Here is a 21,263-nt window from a genome sequence, read left to right as displayed (position 1 = left end):
CCCTCTTTAATTCCTCAGAGATTTCTAAACTCAAAGTTTTTCATTCTGAGCAGGAAGAGGCAGCAGGAAAGGAGAATCAACATACAGCACCATGACACACCGTTTACCAACTCGTGAATAGAAATTAAGTGCTAGATAGAAAATCAAAACAGAAATTGTTAGAAACATTCAACTCATTCAGTTTCTGTGAAGAAATCAAAACCTCTGAACTCAACACTTCTTCAAAGTTTGAAATAGATAAAACAAACCTCTGAAAAATGATGTAGTAAAGACAGAGATATATAATCAGTGTCCTAACAATGAGTCTTCAATCTGAAATGTTACTCGTGCATAGATAGCACCTGGCCTGCTGAGTGTTTCCAGCCCTTTTTATTTTCCATTTCGCCTAGAGATCTTAGTTTAAATTAGTCTCTTATAAATATTAACATAATATATAATGCTCTTTTCACATTTTCACCAAAATAGCATAAAAGGATTAAGTAGACAATCAAACGATTAGTAGTTCGAACTACACTTCAGAATTTAATTTCTTTTCTTTGTCAGCACTAGTCTGCTCACCTGATCCAGTGTGAACACGAGCTCCCATCTGACTGCCAGTAGGAGGTTGTTTCTCCATTGGTCATCTTGTCAACATCAGTTGAATTTGAGGAAGCTTCCAAGGTGGTGTAGCACTTAGTTACTACCTTCAACTTATCCAACTCTCTTTTACCATTCATATCTGTTGAACATTGAATTGTTTCTGCGAGATACAAGGAAATACATTAGTTATAATACTACACAAATTAAGAGACTGCCAAATTAGGAACTACTAGTGATACTTTCATTTGAGACTCAGCATAGTTTTGGCTTGAGTTCCAGCACAACACGCATGGAGTTTGAAAAAAGTGACTAAAAGTACTCAATCCAATTTAGTTGGATTGACCTCAAATGTAACTATCAACTGTTTCTCTTTTATGAGCTTGATGTCCAGAGCAGATGGCCAAGTCATCAACTGAAGTAAATCAAAATTTAAAAATAGAATTGCTGAAGGTTATGTCTTGCTTGAAAAATAGAGGCTGCTAAATGCTTCCCAACATAAGCAACATAGTTGGCCAAGCTCTTCACTTCAAACATGGACATGATTTAGACTTCATGTCTGGAAATGAAATGTTTGCCTAATTCTGCTGGTTATACACCAACCTTCCTTCTTCGTGCATGTATGTCAATAGTTTTCAAAACAATACACTTCTTTCACCAAGTGAGAAAAGGTTAAAATTACCCCATCAGTGATCACCACATTCAGTGAAGCCTAGAGGAAAAGGGTCTACAAAACTGAGCAGCCAGATGTGTTACTGTTACTAATCACATGATGAATTATCACTGTAAAATGAGTGGACATTCAACTTGTATGTGCTTTGCTATTCCATTAGATTGTAACTAGCCTATAGCCAAACTTAAATTCAGCTGCTTCCCTTGACACAAAGATCTCCTAAACTTGGTCTTTAAAACTCCATTAACAGAGCGATAGAATGATCGAAGCAGGCCCTCTGACCCAACTCATCCACGGTGCCCACCAGCTCGCTTTACTTGTCCATGTTTGGTGCATCTCCCTCTAAACCAGGGGTTTCCAATCTCTTTTATGCCTTGGACCCCTATCATTGAGGTTTGGTGGACCTCTGTTGCTCTAAACAAGAATAATCATCTTTATAAATCTTTCTTTACAAGAATCTGAAACACAAGATCTCTGCACAACCCACAGTGTCACTGTACCATCCTAACCTATCAGTTACTGATTAACCAGTCCCACGAACATAGTATTTTCATCTAAAATATCTAAGTTATTCCCCCACTCTTAGTTCCTTTCAGACTCCAAGCTGTAAGCTGACAGCCCAAGATTCATTTCTCTTTCTTGCCTGAAATGTGATTTGTTTCCTTTTACTCCTCCACTCAGTCTGCCACTTTGCACGCGCTCACGTTACTTCCTTTATGTACCTGTCTCCTTTCACACTCTTTTGGCTTGTCGCCAGCATTTACACACAAACAAATCTTACAGAACGTACTCCATTTTAAAAATAAATCAGATGAATACTAACAACAAACCACAAAATAAAGATTCATGGCACATAATTCATGTTGAAAGGAAGAGAAACTGTAGGATGACAAAACTGGATTTAATCCATGCGAAGATATAAAACAAAGAGGAAGATTGTCCCATCATCATACAGATTTTTCTAAGCTACATTACAAAGATGCTTGATATTTAAGTAGGTAAACAGAAAGCGCCTCATTGACCAAACATAATAGTATTTCTCATGTTATTCTAGTGTGACACTCATGTGACAAATGTGACACTCATTGTCCAATGAAGAGTGAATATGCTAAGGTATTAATTAGGCAAAGCTTGTAAGGAAAAGATCCTCTGCTTCACTTACTGAACACAAACAGTTTAATATCTCAGGTCCTGAAACAAAGGTTTTCCCAATATAAAAACTGCAAGACTGCATCTCACTAACAAGAACTTCTGCTGAAAGGCTCTTGTAAGTGAACATCTAAGATTATTCTTTAGCATGGAGGTATCACAACTACATTTTCACTTTAATTCAATATCACAACAATTTTTACAAAATGCAAATTCAACAAGTCATAAATAGCTTTCGTTATAAAATTGATCCAATAAAAAGTTCAAAAGTACTGCTAATTCATGATGCACATTCACTCTGTCTCCAAGAGAAAATGGATAGGTTCAGAATTTGACATATTTACTCTGTAAACTGGACTTTCCTGCATGGAAAAATTAATCTTAAAGGATTTCTACTTTTTAAGAAATTGAGTTCTGTGAACATGATCAGCACTCAACATGCGAGTCAATTAAGTTAATGTTAACTTGGACAAATGCATAGTGGATTCCAATAACCACAGAGCCAGAACTCTGGTATTCTCAAAAGAACACTAACCATTGAAATACTTAAAAGATATTTAGTCCAAGTAAGCATCTTCATTATTAAAACCGCTTTCAAATACCAATTGCTTATTGTTGCAAAAGATAATTGAGTCCAACCACATTAAGATTCACTAGTGCTCTTTTCACATGATAAAATTCCACTTGAAGATCTGACAACTTACCGTTCTTTTTCTCTAACAATTGCTTTAGACAATCCTTCAAAACGGAGGAACGCATGGCACAAATGTTGTTATAGCTGTCCATCATGGGAAATGGGATAGCATTACTTGGGATTCTGTTCCTGTGGAGGAAACGCAAGATTTTTGCAGCGTGAACACCCATGCGTTCCTTATTTTTTGAAAAGATGTCAACAAATCCTAGGAGGAAAGGGGAGAAATAAATACATGCAAATAACAAGCAAACAACTTCTAAATCAATGAAATGTACATAAGAATTAGCAAATACATTTAGAGACACCGATTCATGAAAAGAGATGGCTCTAAAAGAACACAAGAGATTCTACAGATGCTGCAAGTCCAGAGCAACACACACAAAATGTTGGAGGAACTCAGCAGGTCAAGCAGCATCTATGGTAATGAATAAACGGTCAACATTTCATGCCGAGACCCTTCATTAGGACTGGAAAGGAAGGGGGAGAAGCCAGAATAAGGTGGAGGGAGAGGAAGAGTACAAGCTGGAAGGTGATTAATGGAAAAAGCAAATGGCTGGAGAAGGAATTTGATTTGGAGAGGAGAGTGGACCATGGGAGAAAGGGAGGGTGGGCACCGGGGGGGAGGTGATAGACAGGTGAGAAGAGAAGGGGTAAAAAAAATCAAATTCAAGGTTGTTTAATGTCATTTCCTGTACACAAGTGTAAGGAGAACAAAATAATGGCTAACTCCAGATTCAATGAAGTACAAAAAAATCACGTTAAGATAAAGAACAGAATAATCATAATAAAAGAACACACAATAAATACACAGGATAGCTGATACACATAAGGTAGCTTATATACGCAGATTGATTGTATGTCCATAAAGTGACTCTACACTGTACATAAGATGACTGACGGTAATAATAAATTAGTGGGTGGAGATGTTGATTCTCCTTACTGCTTGAAGAAAGTAGCTGTTTTTGAGTCTGGTGGGCCTGCCATTGGTGATCTGTAGTCTCCTCCCTGATGGAAGTGGGTGTGATCCTTCATGTTGCTACTGGACCTTTTCCTACACCTTTCTGTACACTTGTCCTTAATGGCGAGTAGACTAGTGCTGATGGGCAGTTTTGACTACCCATCGTATTGCCGTCCTGTCCGCTGTGGAGCAGTTTCTGAACCAAGCAGTGATCAGCTTGTCAGGATGCCCTCTACTGTGCATCTGTATAATGACGTGTCTATGGATGTGCAAAGTCCAGCTCCAACTCCACGGAAAGTAGAGGCATTGGTGATCTTTGCTGACTGTGTAGGATATGTCTTGGGACCATGAGAGGTTGTGTGTGATGTAGTTGAAAGATACGTGTAGGTTCCACTGCTGAGCCACTGAGGTAAAGAGCAGTGTGAGGGGTATGAGTTCCTCTGAAGTTGATAACCATCTCCTTTGTCTTGTTCACATTAAGAGGTGATTTGCCTGGAGGGTGGGGCCGAGTAGGGAATTGAAGAGGGAAGGGGGAAGGGGAGAAATTACTGTAAATTGCAGAAATTAATGTTCATGCCATCAGGTTGGAGGCCACCCAAATAGAATGAAGTGTTGCTCCTCCAACCAGACAGTAACCTCGTCATGGCAATCTGGCCATGGTCTGTCGTGGGAATGGGAATAGGGATTGGAACCGGAATTAAAATGGGTTGACCACCTGGAATCCTGCTTTTTGAGGATCGTGCTCGACAAAGCATCACTGGGCCTCAGTGATGCGGAGCAGGCAGAAGCAAGGGCAGCTTCTATATCCTAACAGATTCGCAGGTGTCTGGGGCCCTGAATTGAGGGGAGGGCTGCCAGCTGGGAGAATGGACAAGGGAATCAAGTAGGGATTAACTCCTGCAGAATTTGGAGGTGCTAGGGTCCCCAATGAAGATGGCAGAAGCTGTGGAGAATGATGTATTGGATGCGGAGGCCCATGGGGTAGTAGGTGAGGACAAGAGGAAGTCTATCACAGTTAAAGCTGCAGGAAGATGAGGTGAGGGCATATGTCCAGGGAAAGGAGCTAATGGTGGAGGAAGGGAAAACCTGTTCTTTGAAGAAAGACATTTCTGATGTCCTGGAGAGGACAGCCTTGTCCTGGGAACAGATGGGGTGGAGACAAAGGAACTGAGAAAAGAGAATGGCATTTTTATAAGAGACAGGATGGGAAGGCATATAGTCAAGAGAGCCATGGGAGTCAGTTGGTTTAAAAAAGATATCGGTGGACAGATTGTCTCCAGAGATGGAAACAAGAAGATCGAGAATGGGGAGAGAGGTGTCAGAAATGGACCAAGTGAATTGAAGGACAGGGTGGAAGCTGGAGACAAAGTTGATGAAATTGATGAGCTTAGCATGAATACATGAAGCAGCACCAATGCGGCTGTCAATGAAGCACAAAGGGTTGAGGAGCATTACCAGGGAAGGCTTGAAACATGGACTGTTCCACATAGCCAACGAAAAGGGCAGGCACAGCTGGAGACTGTGGCACAAATCCAAGCAGAAAGGAAATTTTACTTTTTTTAAAAAAGGAGTTGGCATGAGTAAGAACATAAATAGTTACAAGAATTTGTTTTTCTTTGCTGTCTGTATATTTTATTTACAACATATGTTCTGCATGTTGCTGTCTGAGTTTACATGTTGCTACACGTTTTTAATTATACATAATCCCCATGTACAAATTGCTCCTAAGAATATCTCTAGTATATTGACTGGATCATTTTAAATACCATTTTGGTATTCTGAATTGTAGCCAATCATCTCTTTGTAACAATTGGAGTCCAGTGATATGCAAGAAACATGCGCCATTTCTCAGCTGCCTTCTATCATTTCATGTGGATCTCTCCAAAAGGCATTCTCACTGTTGTATCAATAACAGAATGTGGGCCAAATAGTACATATCTGCTGTATAAATAATTTGACATTTGTAACACAAGGTAGTCTAACTAATGGAACCTGCAGATCAAAAGGAGATAAATAATGTGTAGTTTCTAAGAAAACACTGCAAGAAGCATCTATATTTAACATCCTTATTTGATATGAGCTCAGCCAAAACACTGATGTTACCACATCAAAGTTAAATTTATTTTCAAACTTCAAAAAAGTTCAAAGTAAAATTTATTATTGAGTACATACATGACACCACTCGAAGCAAGGCAGCTGCGAGTGGAACAGCAAAGGATTTCCGGAGCAAAGGCATTTTACTACTCGGGGTAAAGACAGGCAAGACTGCACAGGCGCCAGTAGAGCGGGAAAAGTTTAAAAAGAAGACTGCCATATCCAACAGGTAAAAGAGTGAGAGGGTAGCAGAGTGACAGGGCTTTGGCGGTAACGGGACAAGGCGAGGTAGGTTTACTTGTGTTAATTGCGGAAAGGAAGTATGTGTGTGAGGCTGGTGTTCTGTGCTCGGTGTCAAACATGGGAAGTCCTGGAGTCTCTCAGCCTCCCGGATGGCCATATCTGCACCAGGTGTGTCGAGCTGCAGCTCCTAAGGGACCGCGTTAGAGAACTGGAGATGCAGCTCAATGACTTTCGTCTGGTCAGGGAGAGCGAGGAGGTGATAGAAAGGAGTTATAGGCAGGTGGTCACACCAGGGCCACAGGAGACAGACAAGTGGGTCACAGTCAGGAGGGGCAAGGGGAATAGTCAGGTACTAAAGAGTACCCCTGTGGCTGTACCCCTGAACACTAAGTACTTCTGTTTGAGTACTGTTGGGGGGACAGCCTACCCAGGGGAAGTGGCAGTACCTCTGGCACAGAGTCCGGCCCTGTGGCTCAGAAGGGTAGGGAAAGGAAGAGAAATGCAGTAGTGATAGGGACTCTATAGTTAGGGGATCAGACAGGTGATTCTGTGGACGCAGGAAAGAAACTCGGATGGTTGTTTGCCTCCCAGGTGCCAGGGTCTGGGATGCTTCTGATCGCGTCCATGACATCCTGAAGTGGGAAGGAGAACAGCCAGAGGTCGTGGTACATATTGGTACCAATGACATAGGCAGGAAGAGGGAAGAGGTCCTGAAAACAGACGGCAGGGAGTTGGGAAGGAAGTTGAGAAGCAAGACCGCAAAGGTAGTAATCTTGGGATTACTGCCTGTGCCACATGACAGAGAGTATTGGAATAGAATGAGGTGGAGGATAAATGCTTGGATGATGGATTGGAGCAGGGGGCAGGGATTCAGATTTCTGGATCATTGGGACCTCTTTTGGGGCAGGTGTGACCTGTACAAAAAGGACAGCGTGCACTTGAATCCCAGGGGACCAATATCCTGGTGGGCAGGTTTGCTAAGGCTACTGGGGAGAGTTTAAACTAGAATTGTTGGGGGTGGGAACCAAACTGAAGAGACTGGGGAAGAGGAGGTTGGCTCACAAATAGAGAAAGCTTGGAGACAGTGTGCGAGGGAGGATAGGTAGGTGATAGAGAAGGGACGCGCTCAGACCGACTGTTTGAGATGCGTCTATTTTAACACAAGGAGTATTGTGAACAAAGTGGAGGAGCTTAGATTGTAGATTGGCACTTGGCGCTATGATGTGGTGGCCATTACAGAGACTTGGATGGCTCAGGGACAGGATTGGTTACTTCAAGTGCCAGGTTTTAGATGTTTCAGAAAGGACAGGGAGGGAGGCAAAAGAGGTGGGGGCGTGGCATGCTGATCAGGACAGTGCCACAGCTGCAGAAAAGGTGGAAGTCATGGACGGATTGTCCTTGTAGTCTCTGTGGGTGAAGGTTAAGAACAGGAAGGGGTCAATATCTCCACTGGGAGTTTTTTTTAGGCCACCCAATAGTAACAGGGCTACTATAGATGGCTTGGAGTTTGTTAGGTGTGTTCAGGAAGGTTTCTTGACACAGTATGTAGATAAGCCTACAAGATCACAAGACAAAGGAGCAGAAGTAGGCCATTCGGCCCATCGAGTCTGCTCCGCCACTCCACCATGAGCTAAACTATTCTCCCATCTCTCTAGAGGAGAGACTGTACTTAATTTGGTATTGGGAAATGAACCTGGTTAGGTGTCAGATCTCTCAGTGGGAGAGCATTTTGCAGATAGTGATCATAATTCTATCTCCTTTACAATAGCATTGGAGAGAGATAGGAACAGACAAGTTAGAAAAGCGTTTAGAGGATAGATAGATAGATACTTTATTCATCCCCATGGGGAAATTCAACTTTTTTTTCCAATGTCCCATACACTTGTTGTAGCAAAACTAATTACATACAATACTTAACTCAGTAAAAAAATATGATATGCATCTAAATCACCGTCTCAAAAAGCATTAATAATAGCTTTTAAAAAGTTCTTAAGTCCTGGCGGTAGAATTGTAAAGCCTAATGGCATTGGGGAGTATTGACCTCTTCATCCTGTCTGAGGAGCATTGCATCGATAGTAACCTGTCACTGAAACTGCTTCTCTGTCTCTGGATGGTGCTATGTAGAGGATGTTCAGAGTTATCCATAATTGACCGTAGCCTACTCAGCGCCCTTCGCTCAGCTACCGATGTTAAACTCTCCAGTACTTTGCCCACGACAGAGCCCGCCTTCCTTACCAGCTTATTAAGACGTGAGGCGTCCCTCTTCTTAATGCTTCCTCCCCAACACGCCACCACAAAGAAGAGGGCGCTCTCCACAACTGACCTATAGAACATCTTCAGCATCTCACTACAGACATTGAATGACGCCAACCTTCTTAGGAAGTACATTCGACTCTGTGCCTTCCTGCACAAGGCATCTGTGTTGGCAGTCCAGTCAAGCTTCTCGTCTAACTGTACTCCCAGATACTTGTAGGTCTTAACCTGCTCCACACGTTCTCCATTAATGATCACTGGCTCCATATGGGGCCTAGATCTTCTAAAGTCCACCACCATCTCCTTGGTTTTGGTGATATTGAGACGCAGGTAGTTTGAGTTGCACCATATCACAAAGTCCTGTATCAGTTTCCTATACTCCTCCTCCTGTCCATTCCTGACACACCCCACTATGGCCGTGTCATCAGCGAACTTCTGCACATGGCAGGACTCTGAGTTATATTGGAAGTCTGATGTGTACAGGGTGAACAGGACCGGAGAGAGTACGGTTCCCTGCGGCGCCCCTGTGCTGCTGACCACCGTGTCAGACCTACAGTCTCCCAACCGCACATACTGAGGTCTATCTGTCAAGTAGTCCACTATCCAATCCACCATGTGAGAGTCTACTCCCATCTCCATTAGTTTGTGCCTTAAGATCTTGGGCTGGATGGTGTTAAAGGCACTAGAGAATAATTGGAGTAAGGGGAATTTTGAGGCTATCAGGCAGGAAATTGGGAACAGATGTTCTCAGGGAAAGGTACGGAAGAAATGTGACAAATGTTCAGGGGATATTTGTGTGGAGTTCTGGATAGGTACATTCCAATGAGACAGGGAAGCTATGGTAGAGTACAGGAACTGTGGTGTACAAAGGCTGTAGTAAATCTAGTCAAGAAGAAAAGCTTACGAAAGGTTCAGAGAGCTAGGTAATGTTAGAGATCTAGACGATTATAAGGCTAACAGGAAGGAGCTTAAGAAGGAAATTAGGAGAACCAGAAGGGGCCATGAGAAGGCGTTGGAGGGCAGGATTAATGAAAACCCCAAGGCATTCTACAAGTATATGAAGAGCAAGAGGATAAGACGTGAAAGAATAGGACCTATCAAGTGTGACAGTGAGTAAGTGTGTATGGAACTGGGGGAAATAGCAGAGGTACTTAATGAATACTTTACTTCAATATTCAATATGGAAAAGGGTCTTGGTAATCATAGTGATGACTTACAGTGGACTGAAAAGCTTGAGCATGTAGATATTAAGAAAGAGGATGTGCTGGAGCTTTTGGAAAGCATCAAGTTGGATAAGTCACCAGGACCAGATGACATGTACCCCAGGCTACTGTGGGAGATGAGGGAAAAGATTGTTCAGCCTCTGGCGATGACCTCTGTATCATCAATGGGGACAGGAGAGGTTCTGGAGGATTGGAGGGTTGCGAATGTTGTTCCGTTATTGAAGAAAAGGAGTAGAGATAGCCCAGTAAAATATACACCAGTGTGTCTTACTTCAGTGGTTGGTAAGTTGATGGAGAAGATTCTGAGAGACAGGATTTATGAACATTTGGAGAGGTATAATATGATTAGAAATAGTCAGCATGGCTTTATCAAGGGCAGATCGTGCCTTAACAGCCTGATTGAATTTTTTGAGGATGTGACTAAACACATTGATGAAGGAAGAGCAGTAGATGTAGTGTATATGGATTTCAGCAAGGCATTTGATAAGGTACCCTATGTAAGGCTTATTGAGAAAGTAAGGAGGCATGAGATCCAAGGGGACATCGTTTTGTGGATCCAAAACTGGCTTGCCCACAGAAAGCAGAGTGGTTGTAGATGGGTCATATTCTGCATTGAGGTCAGTGACAAGTGGTGTGCCTCAGGGATCTGTTCTGGGACTCCTACTCTTTGTGATTTTTATAAATGACCTGGATGAGGAAGCGAAGGGATGGGTTAGTAAGTTTGCTGATGACACAAAGGTTGGGGGTGTTGTGAATAGTGTGGAGGGCTGTCAGAGGTTACAACGGGACATTGATAGGATGCAAAACTGGGCTAAGAAGTGGCAGATGGATTTCAACCCAGATAAGTGTGAGGTGGTTCATTTTGGTAGGTCAAATATGATGGCAGAATATAGTATTAATGGTAAGACTCACGGCAGTGTGGAGGATCCGAGGGATCTTAGGGTCCGAGTCCATAGGACACAAAAAGCTGCTACGCAGGTTGACTCTGTGGTTAAGGCGGCGTACGGAGCATTGGCTTTCATCAATCGTGGAATTGAATTTAGCAGCTGAGAGGTAATGTTGCAACTATGTAGGACCCTGGTCAGACCCCACTTGGTGTACTGTGCTCAGTTCCGGTCGCCTCACTACAGAAAGGATATAGAAACCATAGAAAGGGTGCAGAGGAGATTTACAAGGATGTTGCTTGGATTGGGGAGCATACCTTATGAAAACAGGTTGAGTGAACCCGGCCTTTTCTCCTTGGAGCAACAGAGGATGAGAGGTGACCTGATAGAGGTGTATAAAATGATGAAAGGCATTGATCATGTGGATAGTCAGAGGCTTTTTCCCAGGGCTGAAATGGCTGCCACAAGAGGGCACAGGTTTAAGGTGCTTGGGAGTAGGTACAGAGGAGATGTCAGGGGTAAGTTTTTTCTTTTTTTACTCAGAGTGGTGAGTGCGTGGAATAGGCTGCCGGCAATGGTGGTGGAAGCGGATACGATAGGGTCTTTTAAGAGATTTTTGGATAGGTACATGGAGCTTAGAAAAATTAGAGGGCTATGGGTAACCGTAATAACTTCTACCATAGGGACATATTCGGCACAACTTTGTGGGCCGAAGGGCCTGTATTGTGCTGTAGGTTTTCTATGTTTCTAAAACCCTGAGATTCTTTTTCTTACGGGCATGCTTAGCAAATCTATAGAATAATTGTAAACAGGATCAATGGACAACAAAGTGTGCAAATGCAAATATAAATAAATGGCAATAAATAATAATCATGAAATATCAAGATAAAGAGTCCTCAAAGTCAAATCATTGGTTCTGGGAATACCAGAAATAGAATGTGTAATTATCTCCTTTTGTTCAAGAGCCATACGGTTCGAGTTCTTGAATCTGGTGGTGCGAGTCCTGAGGCACCTGTGCTTTCTACCTGATGGCAGCAGTGAGCGAAGAGCACGGCCTGGGTGGTGAGGATCTTTGATGATGGATGCTGCTTTTCTATGGCAACTTTTCATGTAAATGTACTCAATGAATGGGAGGGTTTTACTTGTGATGTACTGTGCAGAATCCGCTATCTTTTGTAGGATTTTCCCACTCAAGGGCACTGGTGTTCCCATACTAGGCCATAACACAGCCAGTCAGCACACCTTCTACCACACATCTATAGAAGTTTGACAAGGCTTTTGATGATATGCTGAACTCCACAGACTAAGGGGCCCACCATGCTTTCTTTGCAATTACATTTATCTGATGGGTCCAGGACAGGTCATCTAAGATAGTGACAACAAGGAATTTAAAGCTACTGACCCTCTCCACCTCTGATGAGGACTGGCTCATGGACCTCTAGTTTCCCTCCCCTGAAGGCTACAATCAGTTCCTTGGTCTTGCTGAGTGGTTGTTGTTATTACATCACTGAGCCAAGTTTTCAGTCTCCCTCCTGTATGCTGGTTGAGCCCACAACAGTGGTGTCATCAGCAAACTTGTATATGGTGTTGGAGTTGTCCTTAGCCACACAGTTTGAGGAGCAATGGGCTAAGTACACATCCCTGCAGTGCTCCTGTGCTGACGGAGTTCGGGAGGCAGATGTTTTTGCCAATCGGAACTGAATGGGATCTACAAGTGACGAAATCTAGGATTCACATGGGGGGTATTGAGGCCCAGTTCTTGGAGTTTACTGATTAGTTTTGAGGGGATGATCTGTAATTGATAAAGAGCATCGTGATGTATGCATCTTTGCTGTCCAGATTTTCCAGGGTTGTGTGAAGAGTCAATGAGGTGGTATCTGCTGTTACTCTGCTAGGTAAGTTGGAGCAGATCCAGGGTGCCACTAGACAGGAGCTGATCTGTTTCAACACCAGCCTCTCAATACACTTCATCACTGTGGATGCAAGTGCCACTGGGTGATAGCCTTTGAAGCAAGTTATCACACTCTTTTGGGCACCAATAGAATTGAAGCCTGCTTAAAGTTGGTGGGAACCACACACTGCTGGAGCGAGAGGTTGAAGATATTAGTGTACACACCAGCTCGCTTGCTCGTGGGCCTCTGGTTTCCCATCTGCAGCCAATAATCAGCTCCCTGGTCTTGATGACGTTGATTATGGGGTTGTTTTCTGGCACCTCTCTTCAATCTCCCTCCTATATGCAGATTCACCACCACCCATGATTCAGCCAACAACAACAGTGCCATCAGCAAGCTTAAATACAACACATGAGCTACACAGTCACAAGTATAATGTGAGTAGAACAGGAAAAACCCATTAGACTGTAATTTCTGTACAGTTCAAAGTAAATTTATTACCAAAGCACATACATGTCCCCAGATTCATTTTCTTGTGGGTATCCACAGTAAATACAAGAAACACAATAGAATCAAGATGTTAATCAATATACCAATCAGGCTCCCCTCACCTGGAGTTAGGGAACATCCTTGTAACTGTCGAATCACGTGACTTAATTCTCCCCGCAGATTAGCTCCGCCAGAGGTTTTCAATGACTCCAACATGTTCTCCACAGCAACTGTGCCATCTCCCTCTGCATCAAACTGAGCAAACGCCTGTTAAAAAATACTGCCAAAAGTGACACAGCAAGGTATTGCCAAGGCTGCAAGTCAAAAGACCGAAGGCCATTAAGACATGGGAGTAGAATTAGGCCATTTAGCCCATCCAGTCATTCAAGCATGGCTGATTTATTACCCCTCTGAATCCCGTTCTTCAGCCTTCTCCCCATAACCAGTGAACCCTATTAATCACAAACCTCTCAACCTCTACTTTATATATACCCAATGATTTAGCCTCCACTGCAGTCTTTGGCAATGAATTCCACATATGCACCACCCTCTGACAAGAAGAATTCCTCCTCATCTTTGTTCTAAAGGGACACCCTATTCGGAGGTTGTGCCCACTGGTCCTAGATTCCTCCTCCCCCTCCCCGATTAAACATCCTCACCACGTCCACTGCCTTTCAATATTCAATAGGTTTCAATTAGATTCCCTCCCCACCATTCTTCTAAACTTCAGTACAGGCCCATAGCTCCTCATGTGTTAACCCTTCCATCCCCAGGATCATTCTTGTAAATCACCTCTGGACCCTCTCCAATGCTGGCATATCCATAAGGGGCCCAAAACTGCTCACAATTTCTCCAAGTGCAGTCTGACCAATGCACAAGTCCCTTTTCAATTCTGACTTCTGAATTTTCTCCCCGATTAGAAAATAGTCTACGCCTTTATTGCTTCTACCATAGTGGATGACCATATACTTACCTCTTCCTTACTGGCAGACTACAGTTTGTGCAGTTCAGAGCTGTAATTTATTTTTTACTCTCTCTACTTTTCTTGCAATATTTATATATCTGTGCACTTGTAATGAATCAAATTGAATTTCAGTTTATTGTCATTTAGAAACCACAAATGCAATGCAGTTAAAAAATGAGACAACATTCCTCCAGAATGATATCACAAAAACACATGACAAAACAGACTACACCAGAAAATCCACATAACGTCAGGTCACCAGGAGACGCTCATGGAGTGAGTACTGTTTCAGATTTGCTCCATAACCTTTACTTTTCTTAACCTATGATCACCCTTATTTAACTTACTTTTACCTACACCAAAAGATTCTTGCTACTTTTTTGGACTTATCTTTAAGAGTGTACTGTGAAATTTGAAGAAATGAGTACAGAAATGGCTTTAAGATCTAAAGGGCGAGACCCTGGGAAAGATTCTAACGGCAACGGAAATAAAAAAAAGACCGATCCTAAGCGTACTGAATTGACTTATGATATGTTATTGGAGCTCTTAAATGAAAAATTTGAAGAACAACGACAAACTTTCAAACAAGATTTAAAGGCTTTCCAGGATTCGATGGATAAGACTGATTCAGTAGTTAAACAGCAGCAAGCTCTAATTGCAACTTTGCAAGAGGACGCTTGGAAATGAGACTTGATAATCGAAAAACTGGAGCAGAAATTATCTTTGACGATTAAACAGGTGGAAACACTTAAAGCCAAGAGTGTCAACTTTGAAAATCGGTCCAGAAGACAGAACTTACGCATACTTGGTCTCCCGGAAGGTATTGAACAAGGGGACCCCTCGAAGTATTTTGCTCAACTTTTAAAGGATGCGTTCCCTTCTGTATTCCCAGACAGTCCTCCGTTACTTGATCGCGCCCACAGAATTATGTGCCGATCATCAAGTTCTTCATCTAAACCACCTGTTGTAATTGTGCGATTTCATTATGTGCATGTCAAAGAGCAACTTATTCGTGTGGCTCGGCGTTTAGGGATGGTTAAATTCAAAGATTTCGAGTTTAGATTAGTGGAGGATTTTAGCCCAGAAGTAATGAAGGCAAGGCTTCTTTTTAAACCTCTGATGTCCGAATGTTATGAGAAAAATCTAAAACCAGCGCTTTTATACCCTGCGAAGCTTAGAATCTCGCCTCCGAATGCACCACGGCGTGTTTTTCTCTCCACATCTGAAGCTCAAAGCTTTCTGGATGAGAATTATCCTACTGCTTTGGACTCTCGTTTCTAATAAATGAGTGATTTTGATTGTTACAAGATAATTTTTGTTTCCAAAACCAGATTTTGTTTCTAGCTATTGGTGTAGGTTTATTCTATATTTTATATTCTAATTAAAGTTTTTTTTTGACGTACTAATCTTCTTATTTTACTTACTTTAACCACTGTACTTTATTTTTGGTCATTATTATTAACCCTTTGAAGGTGAATTTTTTTAATGATTTGATATATATCCTTTTCATTTTTTGTGTGACTAAGATGGCGGTTTCCTCTCTAAAATATTTCTTGCTTTTTTTTTATTTCGCCATTTTTTTTTCTCTCATCTTCTTCCTATAATGCATTTCTTATCACATTTTAACTTTTTTTTGTTTGGGTTTTAACCCGATTTATAAGTTACTAGTGTTTATATTCTTTTTGGTTTTTTTTACTAGCAATTATATTAAGAAGTTTGTTTTAGAGTGATAATTACTTTTTTGAAGTTTGGGTGGATCTTTTTTTTCTCTCCTTTATATATTTGGAGTTGCCTTCTGCTGACACGGGGGTAGATTTAGTATCATTCTTTTTTTTTCCCAGCCTTCTCCAGGTTCGGGATGAGCTTTTTCTTCTTGGGTGGGGGATGGGAGTTTCTTTTCTAAATCTATCGTTCTTTTTACCAGTTTTTTTTAGTTTTTTTTTAATTTGGGCTGATTTTGAACTACTAAAATGTCCGCGATGTCGTCACTTCCGGGTCCGCCCCTTATTTTTGTTCCTCTTCCAGGTGCATGAGTTCATAATTTGGTTAACTCTTTATATACCAAAGGGCTGATTTTAGAAATATGGCTCAGACCATTAATTTTGTCTCTTGGAATACTAATGGCTTAAACCATCCGATTAAACGGAAAAAGATTTTCAAAGTATTCCAAAGACTGAATGCACATATTATTTTTGTACAAGAAACTCATGTGAAGAAAGAGGACAATCAACGTTTTTTTAGGTTTTGGAGGGGTCAACAGTATCATTCGAATTCGAATGCCAAAGTAAAGGGAGTTTCAATTTTTATTGACTCCTCAATCACATTTGTCCAACACGATATTATTTCGGATCCAAATGGTAGATTTTTGTTAATTACTGGGTTACTTTTTAACAAAAAGGTTGCTATGGTTAATGTTTATGCTCCAAATGTGGATTATCCTGATTTTTTTAAGTCCTTATTTACTCCTCTACCTAATCTAAATGAATATATGTTGTTAATGGGTGGTGACTTTAATTGTTGTTTAAATCCTTTGCTGGACAGATCTATATCCACTCAGACTTTACCTAATAAGTCAGCCACTTACATTAATTCTTTTTTGACTGATAATAGAATTTTCGATATTTGGAGATTTCGGCATTCTAAGGACAAAGAGTTTTCATTTTTCTCGCATGTTTATCATTCTTACTCGAGAATTGATTATTTTTTTATTGACTCTCGTTTTATTCCATCTGTAATTGGTTGTAATTATGATATTATAGCCATCTCTGATCATGCTCCATTGGAATTTTCTATTAAATTTATGGATACAGCTTCTAGTGTTAGGCAATGGTGATTTGATTCTACCTTACTGCAAGATCCGGATTTCATTAAATTTATGAAGGAACAGATCGATTTCTTCTTTTCAACTAATTCCACGGATGATATTTCTTGCGGAACACTTTGGGACACTTTTAAAGCATATATACGTGGACAGATTATCTCCTATTCCGTTGGTTTGAGAAAACGTATTAAGAAGGAAACTCTTTTATTGGTTGATAAAATTAAAGAAATTGACAAGAAATATTCGATTGCTCCTAGTAAGGAGCTTTACAAACAAAGGGTTGAACTTCAAATGGAACACAGTTTATTACTTACATCTTCGATTGAAAATCAATTAATGAAAACCAGATCTGATTTTTATATACATAGTGATAAATCGGGTAAACTGTTAGCTAATCAATTGAAGAATGCTTTGGTTAAACGTCAAATTATTAAGATTCGTCAACAGAATGGTGAATTGACAGTTGACCATGATGAGATAAACAAATCTTTTCAAGATTTTTATACCTCCCTGTATCATTCTGAATTCCCTCATGATCATAATACCATGTATGATTTTCTTGAGAAATTGAATTTTCCAAAATTATCATCAGATGATCTTTCAATATTAGAAACTCCTATTACGGATGCAGAAATTAAAGGGACTATTTCCTCTATGAATTCTGGGAAAGCACCAGGTCCAGATGGGTATACAGTGGAATTTTTTAAGTGCTTTTCCTCTACTCTTTCTCCTTGGTTATGCAAGGTTTTTGAAGAAGCAATTAGATTGGGTAAACTGCCACAATCTTTTTATAGAGCTTCCATTTCTTTAATATTGAAAAAAGATAAAGACCCTACTGACTGTGCATCCTATAGACCAATATCCTTATTGAATGTAGATTCCAAGATCTTTTCCAAGTTACTGGCATCTAGGCTGGAGAAGGTATTACCTCAAATTATCTCGGAAGATCAAACTGGTTTTATTAAAAATTGTTATTCTTTTTTCAATATTAGGAGATTATTGAATATTGTTTATACTCCTTCACGTAGCACCTCAGAATGTGTCATTTCATTAGATGCGGAGAAAGCATTTGATAGAGTTGAATGGCCATACTTATTTACTGTGCTTGAGAAGTTTAATTTTAGTCCGACATTCTTTTCCTGGATTAAACTGATATATCATACTCCAGTAGCCTCGGTTTTTACTAACAATCAAAGATCTCCCTTTTTTTGTTTATTTCAGGGTACTAGACAAGGTTGTCCTCTTAGTCCAATATTATTTGATATTGCTTTAGAACCTTTGGCAATTGCTATTAGAGAATCACCGAACATTTTTGGCATTACTCGTGGGATGGATATACATAAGTTATCATTATACGCAGATGATTTATTATTATTTATTTCTGATCCTGAGAAATCCATTCCTGCAGTTATATCACTGTTGGCTCAATTTAGTAATTTTTCTGGGTATAAATTAAATCTTAATAAGAGTGAATTGTTTCCTTTAAATAGACAGGTTCCAATTTATGGAAATTTACCTTTTAAATTAGTTAATCACTCTTATATACTTAGGGATTAAAATTACAAAAAATTATAAGGAGTTATTTAAGGTTAATTTTTTACCCTTAATTGATCAGATTAAATGTTTGTTCACTAAATGGTCACCATTATCTTTATCTCTGATAGGTCAGATTAATGCTATTAAGATGATTATTTTACCCAAGTTCTTATATATATTTCAAGCGGTACCAATTTTTATTCCGAAATCTTTTTTTGCTAATGTTGATTCAAAAATTTCCTCATATATATGGCAGAATAAAAATCCTAGATTAGGTAAAAAATATTTACAGAAGACAAGGAAGGAAGGTGGATTGGCATTGCCTAATTTTAGATTTTATTATTGGGCAGTTAATATCCGATATTTGATATGTTGGTTAAAGGATTGGGATTTATCTCTTAGCCCTCATTGGGTGAACCTGGAAACTAAATCTGTACAAAGATTTTCATTGGGTTCTATTTTAGGGTCTTCTCTTCCCTTTGCTCTTTCTAAATTGCAGAAACGAATTGACAATCCGATAGTTAAACATACTTTACGTATATGGTTTCAATTTTGGAAATTTTTTGGGTTGAATCAGTTTGTTTTAACTATTCCTATTGTATCCAATTTCTTTTTTTATCCTTCTATTATAGACCAAGCTTATTCAGCTTGGAAGACTAAAGGATTACTACGATTTTCCGATTTATTTTTGGATAATTGTTTTATGTCTTTTGAACAATTATCTAATAAATATAATTTGCCTAGATTTCATTTTTTTAGATATTTACAGATTAGGAATTTCTTAAATACTGTACTTCCTACCTTTCCAAATCTTGAGACTTCGGGTATTTTGGAGAATTTGTTAGAACTAAATCCTTCTCAGAAAGGTGTAATATCAAAACTCTACAATATAATTATGAAAATACATTCAGAGCCCCTCTATAAGATTAAAAATGATTGGGAAAGAGAACTTAACCTTACTATCCCTATTGAGAATTGGGATAAAATTCTTCAATTAGTCAATATATCATCTATATGTGCTAAACATTCATTAATACAGTTTAAAGTTGTGCACAGGGCTCATATGTCCAAGGATAAATTGGCTTGTTTTTATTCCTATATAAATCCTATTTGTGACAGATGTCATTCTGAGATAGCGTCTTTAACTCATATGTTTTGGTCATGTCCACTTTTGAAAAAATATTGGAAAGACATTTTTGATATTATTTCCACGGTATTGAACATTGATTTACAACCTCATTCTATTACTGCAATTTTTGGTTTACCAATGATGGACTCAATCCATTTATCTTCTTCTGCTTGTCGAATGATTGCATTTCTTACATTAATGGCTAGAAGGTCTATTTTGTTGAATTGGAAAGAAATTAATCCCCCTACCGTATTTCATTGGCTTTCTCAAACTATGTTATGTCTAAATTTGGAGAAAATTAGAAGTGTTGTATTTGACCCTTCTATTAAATTTGAAAAGACATGGAGACCATTTATTCAATATTTTCATAAGATGTAATGAGACCCTGTTCCAAACCTATTCGTTTTTACAGTTTTGATTATACATATGTTGAGAGGATTGGAGTTGGCGACACTGATGATTTTGTATTTTTTTATAGATATTATAAACAGCCCTTTTTTATTATTTTTTTTCTCTCTTTTTTCTTCTTTTTTCTCTTTATTAGTTACTAGGTTGTTAGATTAGTTTTTTAGCATAATTTTTTTTTCTTTTTCTCTTTTTTGTTTTTTTTTATATATTATGATATAACCTAGTTTTGCTTTGTTTATATGTTATTTGTATCATTCATGATTTGGGAAGACTTAATTATATTGTAACTATTGCTTGTGTATCCTTTCACGTTCAGTATAAATTTGTAAGTTTGTAATCCCACTATCTATGTATTAATCTTATTATGTTGATATTAATAATAATAATAAAAAGATTGAAAAAGAGAAAATCCACATAATGTTTGGCAATCCCCAATCCAGAGTCCGGAGAGGCTGCTGCATATTAATATCGCGCTACCATCTTAGCGCGTTCCCCGGAAAGGAGCTCCAAACCACCAGACCAAACAAGACTACCCAGACACACCAAGTCAGGAGACCAACTCTACCACCCAACAAACCAAAAACTAAAGCTACAAGACCTACAGAAAACCACATAGTTACATATAGTTATAGTTAACATATAGTTACAACAGTGCAACTGTGACACTAATTTCCTTTGGGATCAATAGAGTAACTATATCTATAGTCAAGCAACACTGACTGTAATAGCTCCCTTCCTGTTCACCTTGTATACCTCTGACTTTAGATACGACGTGAGTCATGTCATCTGCAGAAATTCTCTGATGACTCAGCAAGTTAAGTGTATAAAGGGAGGACAGGAGAATGAATACAGGGCTCTGGTGGAGAACTATGTCAAATGGTACAAGCTGAATCATTTGCAGATCAACATTAGGAGATGGTGATGGACTTAAGGATGACTAAGCCTGTAATGCTCCCTGTTCCTATTGATAGTGAGGATGTGGATGTACCTAGAGGTACACCTGAATGACAGACTTGAGCAAACAAGAGGGGCCAGAGTTGCCTCTACTTTCTGAGGAGAGTATGCAGGCCTCTCCTTTCATATTTTATTGGTCTGTTGTCACCAGTAGTGGTGGTGTGCTGGGGCAATGGCATCAACACAGGTGATGCCAACAGGTTTAATAAACTGATTGGAAAGACTGGCTCTGTTATAGGAGGCAAACAGGACACACCGGAGGCTGTGGTAGAACAAAGGACCCCAAGGAAAATCCTGGCAATTCTGGACAATGTTTCTCATCC

At 39.8% G+C, this 21,263-nt stretch overlaps 1 protein-coding gene across 5 annotated transcripts in view; it reads right to left on the bottom strand.

The window, feature by feature from the left end:
* The window catches only part of zzef1 (zinc finger, ZZ-type with EF hand domain 1), a 264,244-nt gene that overhangs the window by 217,515 nt on the left and 25,466 nt on the right, over positions 1–21,263 (bottom strand). For 4 of the 5 annotated variants that reach the window (XM_073053829.1, XM_073053832.1, XM_073053830.1 and 1 more), the window contains exons 2-4: positions 13,251–13,395; positions 3,103–3,297; positions 559–739 (exon numbers count right to left, since the gene is read on the bottom strand). In XM_073053829.1, the coding sequence (XP_072909930.1) occupies positions 559–739; positions 3,103–3,297; positions 13,251–13,395 (521 nt within the window). The remainder of the gene's footprint in view (positions 1–558; positions 740–3,102; positions 3,298–13,250; positions 13,396–21,263) is intronic. The other variant, XM_073053831.1, reaches the window with a different exon arrangement.

Source organism: Hemitrygon akajei, chromosome 8, assembly GCF_048418815.1.
Source record: "Hemitrygon akajei chromosome 8, sHemAka1.3, whole genome shotgun sequence".
Classification (NCBI taxonomy): domain Eukaryota; kingdom Metazoa; phylum Chordata; class Chondrichthyes; order Myliobatiformes; family Dasyatidae; genus Hemitrygon; species Hemitrygon akajei.
This window is presented reverse-complemented; position numbering and strand designations above follow the sequence as displayed.